The sequence below is a fragment of the Alligator sinensis genome, unplaced genomic scaffold (assembly GCF_000455745.1).
Source record: "Alligator sinensis unplaced genomic scaffold, ASM45574v1 scaffold129_1, whole genome shotgun sequence".
NCBI classification, from domain to species: Eukaryota; Metazoa; Chordata; order Crocodylia; family Alligatoridae; genus Alligator; species Alligator sinensis.
In genome coordinates this window covers 1,170,215-1,178,512 of record NW_005842303.1, presented here as the reverse complement: position 1 = coordinate 1,178,512, position 8,298 = coordinate 1,170,215, and the positions used below count along the sequence as shown (strand labels likewise).

At 38.6% G+C, this 8,298-nt stretch overlaps 1 protein-coding gene across 1 annotated transcript in view; it reads left to right on the top strand.

Annotated features, from left to right (window-relative positions):
• The window catches only part of CNDP1 (carnosine dipeptidase 1), a 44,107-nt gene extending 37,693 nt beyond the window's left edge, over positions 1 to 6,414 (top strand). The window contains exons 8-12 of the mRNA XM_006028301.3: positions 718 to 878; positions 3,165 to 3,329; positions 3,618 to 3,759; positions 3,919 to 4,027; positions 5,135 to 6,414. Coding sequence (XP_006028363.2) covers positions 718 to 878; positions 3,165 to 3,329; positions 3,618 to 3,759; positions 3,919 to 4,027; positions 5,135 to 5,252 — 695 coding nt within the window. The 3' untranslated portion in view covers positions 5,253 to 6,414. The remainder of the gene's footprint in view (positions 1 to 717; positions 879 to 3,164; positions 3,330 to 3,617; positions 3,760 to 3,918; positions 4,028 to 5,134) is intronic.
• Positions 6,415 to 8,298: the final 1,884 nt, after the last annotated feature.

The window sequence follows — 8,298 nt, the reverse complement described above, 5'->3', positions numbered from 1 at the left end:
AGGAACCTTGGGTTCTTAAAAATACACGTCATTCTAAGTATCTTGCTGAATCTTGATTTGTCCTGGTCTCATTGACCTAAAATACAGATATTTTCTACCATCTCCACTGGTGTTAGCAGCATTGGGAGCACCAACTGAGACAGCCCACCAGTTGTTGATACTGTTTTCAGCACCATAGACCTGATAATGTTTATTAGGCCTGCTTCTTAGACTCATTCAAGAAAAGCCTGACTGAAGCAGGACTCTGTGTTCTTAATGCTCATGTAGCTAGTGGGACCTCAGCAATGGTAGGAGATTTTCCTTCTATGGACAGGGATTTTGTGGCAGCTTGAAAGCTAGACTAGATATGCCATTAGTGAAGGCTTCTGAATTCTAGGCTAATTCTTAAGTATGTGGAATAAGGATCCATGTCAGCTACTGGCTCTGTTGCTACTCATATTGTCAATAGCAGCCCAATGCATTTTTAATAAAAATACTCTACGTTAGGCAGTCACAACCTTGAGGGCAGCAAGTAGTTTCTAGGGCTTTGTGACTTTTCTCATACTGTAAAAGGTAAATGGGTGTGTAGGCTAGAAGGAAAGGGGTTGGAAGTCTTGGCACAGAAAAGTGGAGTCTCACTATGGAGAATAATGGGAACCATTGCTTTAAATGTAAAAGAAGAAGTTGTCTACCTCAGCCTACCAGCACCTGTATCTCTCTGTTGGTATCTACTCATAGACAGCCTTGTGAATATGTCGGGTCATATTCTGATCCCTGGAATCTATGATGATGTTGCTACCCTTACAGAAGAGGAGAAGCAGTTGTATGAATCAATTGAATATGATCTAGAGGAACATAAAACTATTGCTGGTGTGAATAAATTCCTCTATGACACCAAGGTATGGTAGCATCTTTATTAATGATCTGTAGAAAATGTTTAAATGACCTATTACCTTCACTTGATAACTTCAGACTTCACTGATTTTTTTTCAAGGAATAGTGAACACAACAAAATAAAACGAAGGAATCTAGATCATTGCAGACTCGAGTAAAAAGTTTAAAGAGAAACAGAGAGAGAGAGAGTGCCCATCTGGTCAAATGCAAACTAATATATCTGGGGAAATATAATCTGAACTATAAATTTTTAGTGAAAAGGGATAATGCAGAAAAACAAGGAAACCATAAGAAAAGCCCTAAGGTAAAATGGGTAAACACTGGCTTTTAAGCAAGATTGGGAAGTGGATAGCTGCAGAAAAGTTTATGTGATTTTTTTTTTTTGCTATCTTTATATATTTAGTTCAGATGTTGATGTCTGACAGACATACCAAAATAGTCCCCCTTCACAAGCCTTTAAATTGCAAGCCAAATAGCAAACTATGTTTTATATGTCAGCGAGGGTATGATTTTTTACGTTTATTTTTGCCAATATATTTATACTGCTAAGAGCCCTGCTGTGAATGTAGTTATTCCCATATAGAAGTCCCTGAACTGGAACAACCTATACCAGTAAGACAGTTGTGTAAAAGTATGAATGTGGCCAGACAAATTGCAATGAGAGGTAAGCTAAGGGGTGAACTTAGTGTGTTGCCTCTGTGGCAACTGCCAGCATGTATATTTGTTAGTGTCAATGCATCAAATGCCAGCTCTTCGTTTTCACTCATTTCCTGGCTATAGGAAAGCAAAGCAATTTTTCTGTTGCAAACAGGACAGACAGATCACAAAGGGTAAGAATGTATTTAATACTGTGGATTTCCATTGGAAATCTCTGGGTTCATCTGACAAAATGTGTTTGCCCACCTAACAGTGCTAACATTGTCTGGCATCCTGCAGCATCCTTGAGAGGATCTCGAGGCATCCCTAGACTGTCTTGGCATCTTAGCTGAGTATCACTCTTCTGAACTAAGGAGATTTTGCCACTTTGGGCATTGGAGGGCGGGGAGAGGGCACTTTAATTAGCGAGCAATACTACTTAAAAGCACCCAAGCATCATGTATATTAGTATCCCCGTGCTAAAAAAATGGCTGCGTGGCACTTTGAACTAAAGCTCATTCAACAAGCTCTAGTTCAAAGCGCCCCACCACCATTTTTCAGCGTGGGGATGCTGATACACGTGACGCTGGAGGCTGCTGGAGCATGTTAATTTCCCCGCTCCAGCAGACTCAATTAATCAAGTCTACTCCGACGTGCTGAATTTACAGCGCATCCGAGCAGCCTTTCTGCATGTGTGTAAGTGCCCTTTCTGTACCAGGATTGTTAAAGTGCATTAAACTCCCATGTGTAAATGAGGCATAACTATCAACAAAAATGGAAATTGAAAAGAAAAGAATATATTCCGCTCGTAAGGGGATTTTTGTGTGTATGCCAATCGTATTTATTTTCCTATATTTTGTATATGTGTGTGTATATATATATATATATGTGTGTGTGTATATATATATATATATACACATTTTTTTATGTTGCAATCTTAAAGATTTTATTTTAATTTCTTCTCCTCCTCTTCCTCCAGAGAAGGAGAAGGAATTATTTACTGATTGCTGTCCCATTATTGCTTTCATTGTTTAGATAAGAGGTATGCTATATTAGAAAAGATTGTTTTTCTTTGTAATATGAAAGCTTCTCAGTTCTGTTTAGTTAAGCCAATTCCATTTGAACAAATTCCATTTTATACTGAGTAGGCTACTAGTTCTGAAATCAACAGCCAGTCGGACTCAAGGTGTGCTTTGCTTTTGTTTTGCTTTTTGAAGTCAGGTCATTGGCATCAGAATTTGTATAGCTCCAGATAAAAGTATAGTTTTATAAATGGGAAGCAACTCAAATTATTATTCAACCAAATATGAATGAGTAGCATACACTGCAATTATCGATTATCACAATTTGTAATCTTTCTGTAAAATGAGAAATATGAAAATAGATAAATAATTTGCTCTTTCTGTCACATGAATCTCTCTTTTCTTCCAATTATTTCTATGCTTTAGGGAAATGTTGATTAAAATGAAGTAGCAGAGTTTACCTGGCAAGACCTTTTGTTGACAAAGGGGGTTTTAATCACAAATCAATGAGCTGTAAATTACAGGAATGATCAGGTAAAAATTTTGGAATGCAAGATGTTTGGTTTTTGAGTAGATTAATCCTGCCAGTTGTGAATTGCTGTACATTTTTTGTACATTTGTTGTTTTTTAAAGGAGGACATACTTCTACATTTGTGGCGTTATCCTTGTCTTTCTGTCCATGGGATTGAAGGAGCTTTTTATGAACCAGGAATTAAAACTGTTATACCATCAAAAGTAATAGGAAAATTTTCAATTAGGCAAGTCCCACACATGGCTCTTGCAACTGTGGAAAAGCAGGTAAATTTTAACCTTTGGTCCAGTGCAAGTCAAGTCCTTGATTCAGAGGTCCTATCAACATTTTAAATTGACGATCAGAATGATGAATGGTCTGTTTCCGATACATACCTGTTTATGAGGTTAGGTGTGTAAGCAGAGGGCTGCTCATGCATCGTTGGCATGGTATTCAACCAGATATAAACAAGTAGCATACACTGGATATAGAGATTAACGTAATTTATGGGTACCTTTTTGTTGAAGGATGAAAGTTCTATAAACACTCATAATAGAAAGGCATTTTCCTTGTAGGTGACACAGTATTTAGAGGAAGTATTCTCTAAGAGAAACAGTTCCAACAAACTGAAAGTGTCCATGCCAATGGGTGCAATGCCTTGGGTTGCTGATATTAACAATCCTATGTACCTAGCAGCCAGAAGAGCAATTAAAACAGGTTTGTTTGTTCTTTTTTTTCCATCTTTAACATTTGTTATAGACCTTTTTTGAAAGAATTGTGACTTCGACTAAAGGTAAGAAGCTTCCCTAAAACCAACCATTTTCTAAGGAACATAATTCTGTAGATGCAGAAATCAATTCTTTGCGTGTGTTTCAGTTTTTGGAGAAGAACCAGATATGATCCGGGATGGATCAACGATCCCTATTGCGCTTCCAATTGGAGCAGCTGATGCCGGGGAGCATTCTCAAAATGAAAAAATAAGCAGGTTTTAGTTTTGTGTTTCAAGCACCATAAAAGAAGTGGGGAAAGAACTAGAGTCCTCCAACACTCACTGAGAGCAGTGCCAGGATTCTGGTGACAGCCCCATCTCTGGGCCACAGAGTATAGCTGATTCCTATCTATCATCTTCAACAAGAATTTTATTGTCATGCCCCGTAGGGAAAAGTCACCTTAAATCCAAACCACACAATTTCTCACAAACCAGTTAGCTTGCCTTTAAAATATATCACAGGTATTTTTTGTTACTAACTTGATTTAAAACATACTTTTGCTATGGGAGGACAGTATGTAATATAACAGCATTTTAATCAGAAAATCTATGATGGGGTGTTATTTATATGTGTAGCTTAGTCTGGGGGGAGGAGCAAAGGTTTTACTGCTTTTTATTCATGTTGGCCTGAAGAGCTAGATGTAGCTAAGCATATGTCTGTATTACAGTGACTGCAGCTCAAGCAGATCTCATGTAAAGCTAGCTTTAAATTTGTTCAGGAATTAGTACAAGTTTAGGCACAACAACATTGAGCTGGGCTTAACCACCTGAATATTTATTTGGTTTCTCGGGTGGGCTTTACAGCCCATGCTGAGCTCCATATGGCTGTGGATAAATAGGGAATACAGCAGCACTCACCCTTTACCTTTTCAGTGTAAACCCATGCTATAATGCTACGGGCAGGTAGGCTAAAGGGACATAATGCATCTTTCTGGGGCACTCACATTTTACTTAAGTCCTTAACTCACACAGTTGTTCCTCCAATGCCCCTAGGCTCCTTCTGCCATGTGCACAAAGTCATGCCAACTCTGTGTCTTCAGGACCAGAGAGGAAGATTAGAAGTCTCCTGCGTAACAATTCATTTTGCCTATGTTTGATATGCTGTTAATTGATGGGGAGAGATTTGGCATCACAGCTGGCACTAGCAGGCATGCTTATGGGACTCTGGGCACTTTTCACTTCAAGCACTTCATTTGTCCCTTCTTACCCTTTCTCTCGATTAAATTTAGCAGCCAGTCAGAGAATCAGGCCCCTAATTTGCAGAATCAGTTTGACAGCATTGATCATTTGTTTCATCATCTCTATGTCTGTATTTATTCATAGGTATAATTACATTCAAGGAACAAAACTATTTGCGTCCTTCTTCTTGGAGATCTCAAAGCTTCATGGCCAGTTACAGGAAGCTTCCAACACAACGTGTGCGCTAACTGAGGAACCCTGAAAAAGGAAAACAGCTAAATACTTGTTTATAAATAAACATACTGCTTTGCCTCTTCGAAGAAACATGTATTAATAATTAAAAACACTTAGAAATGCACCGAGTGCTTGAAGCTGTTGAAAAATTTAAATGTATGCAACTGCTTGGAATATGCACTATATATAGCGTATGTATGATTATAAGCCGGTAAGGGATCTTAGTCCTAAGGCAGCAAAATTGGGGCAAAGGTGCATCAGGCTTATTGAATGGAATGTTTTACTGTGTAACATCAGACTTCGAGGCAATGGGAAGAAGAAAATGTTGTTAACTTTATTAAAATTAACTTTATTTCCTGTTTTGTAGTTTGGCCAGCATAGTATTGTCTAGTTCACATTCCAGTTCCTGAACATAAGCTGTTCACAGCACTGCTTCTTCCCTCTTGGCTAAATATGAATTTGGCGGGGGGGGAGAGAGATCACTGAATTAACCTCTTCTCCGTCCACTTTTTCTCCCTAAAGGTTACCTGATGCAAGGAATAGCCCTGTACTACAAACTCTTATTCTTATGAGCAGTTTGTCTGAAATCAATAGGAATGTTCGCATAAATAAAAGTTTGCAGGTCTCCATGCTTCTTTTTTTCCATTTGATCAGAATCTCCTGCTGTTTTGTAATTTGGCACATTATTACAGATTTTCCTGTGATACTCTCTTCCTAGATGTGACTTGTTGTAAATCAAGCATGAAGTCACTCATGAATATCTGTTCTAACTAAAAGCCTGTGACCTGAGTAGATGTTTTAGCTTCAAACCAACTGACTTCACATAGCCATAACTTTTTATCAAGTATAAGTTTTAGGCTGATACCTTGAACTATGACAAGTGATATATTTTGAAACTAAGTTAGTAATTATGAGAAGGTTACTTTTGTTAGATGTTTGAGTCAAATGTCTAGAACAGTTTTCATGGTAAAGATGGCACAGAATTGTGTGTCCAGTTCAGAATTGTGTGTCTAGTTCAAATCTATATCTTTGCCAAATCAAATAGGATGTTTTTTCAGCACACAGTCAATGTACACAGAAAGAACATTATCGATCCAATTTTTTAAAAAAGAGCTTTATTTTGTATAAGAAAATAATTTTGTGTAACTAGTTTGCCTTGCTATTATCTTAGAGAGTTTATATATAATAAATAATGGAAACTGGGCAGTCTCTCACTCTCACTCTTACCTCTAATAATAGGGAGAACAAGGGTGATTAAAGGGCAGAGGGTTTGGAGCCAACCATGGAAACATTAATTGGCAAGCCTGTGGACTCTGCTGAAGTGAAAGAAGTTTTCAGGGTAAAATGCTTTGGCTGACTTGTAGAAAAATCTTCAACTAATTTAGCATTTTCAGTGACACTGCTATGCAGTAGCCTAATAATACTGCTCAGTAGCATATTAGCACTGTGCTGTGATGCATTACTGTACAGTAATATTAGCCTACAGTGCAGTTAGTCTCTCATGTAGATGTGCTTACTGTATATAGTCTTTAAAGAAATGTTCTATTCTTTTTTTAGGGATTTTCTGGGAGGAGGTGGGAGGGGTTTTTTTGGTTGGTTGAGTTTTTTTGGACAGGTTCCACAAAAGGAAACTCTCCCTCATAAATGAAGGGAGTTTGCTTTCTGTCTTAAACTCTCAGACTGCAGTTAATTCTTGGGTCAGATTTATTTCTTCTGATAGTTAAGCTAAGATTCCTAGGAGAAAGTGTTGCCTATTTGCCATTGGGAACCACCTGTTTTTTCAGAAGTGGAGTATGGTGTTTAAATAAACAAGTTGCACTTGGGAAATAGAGAGCCCCTATCACCAACTTCTTCTCCAATGGGAAACTGATATGTCAGGCCCCAACATCTGCTACTGCTCAGCAGAAGACAACAGTGTTATACCCATTTTATAGATGAATAAAGGACAGAGTGATTAATGAAATGATATGAACAAGGTGCGAGTCCTAGACTAGTCAAGAATAGTAAACAACATCTAGCAACTGGCCTTACATTCTAACCATGAAGCTGCACTCCCTCTGGCAGCTTTTGCTCAGGGCTTCCTGAAGGTTGGGATTCTGGGAGTTCCCTCCAGTTGGATCACTGAGTTCCCTAACTCAACTGTCTTGGGCTGCAAGAAGGCATGAAGAATCATCCAGTCCCACTGATACTTCCTGCTCCCTGTGGCTTACCCACGATTCTACTACAGTTCCTCAAACTCACTACTCTTTGCAAATATTTCATCTTCCTAGACAATTTTCTATCCTGCCATCATGTTCTCCCCTCTCTCCTCCCCGACCGTGAGCTGGCACCAGTACCTTTGTCAAGTCTGACAGAAGGCTGAGCAGGGTGGCACCTTAGAAACCAGCTTATCCACAGAGACACAAGCTTTTGCAGCTGACAACCTACTTAATCAGCTGCTATGAATGCTTTGTCTATAAACTGAAGTCTATAAAACTAAAGCAGGTAAGAAGCCTTTAATTGCACTTCTCTGAACTGATGATGTTCTTTGTGAGGCACTAACTGCTTGCATCCTTTTCCAAAAAAGGCAGCTGCTTCCATGCTGTTGGTTGCTTTTCATTCATTGCAGAATAGAGCTCTGGGCTGGAGAGCTGTCTTAGGTTAACAGCATAGGCAACTATACTAAGGCCAGAAGCCAGGCAATATATTTTGTGCGTGTGGAATTATTTCTGGCTATCTTTGATCAGCATAGAAAAGGAAAAATAATATGCTGTGGCAAGACTGGCAGGAAATTAGGGGGTAAGAACAATTATAGCAAGATTACAAATCTTGAGCAAAAATTCGTCTTTGCATTAATCCAGTCAGTTCAAGAAATAGAATGCCACATCTCAGAAATGAAAGGAAATGAACCAATGGGTAGGGAGAATATATTCCCCAGGCAAGCTTGAAAAGGGGTTCAAGATGATCAGGGCAGCTCATTTACCCAGAATATTTCTTATTGAAGCAACTGTATGTTCTAAAGGAATCATTAGCAAACTATTTGGATAAACCAAAATAATGGTAAACAGGAGACAGAGGTCAGGGAATGGCTTATT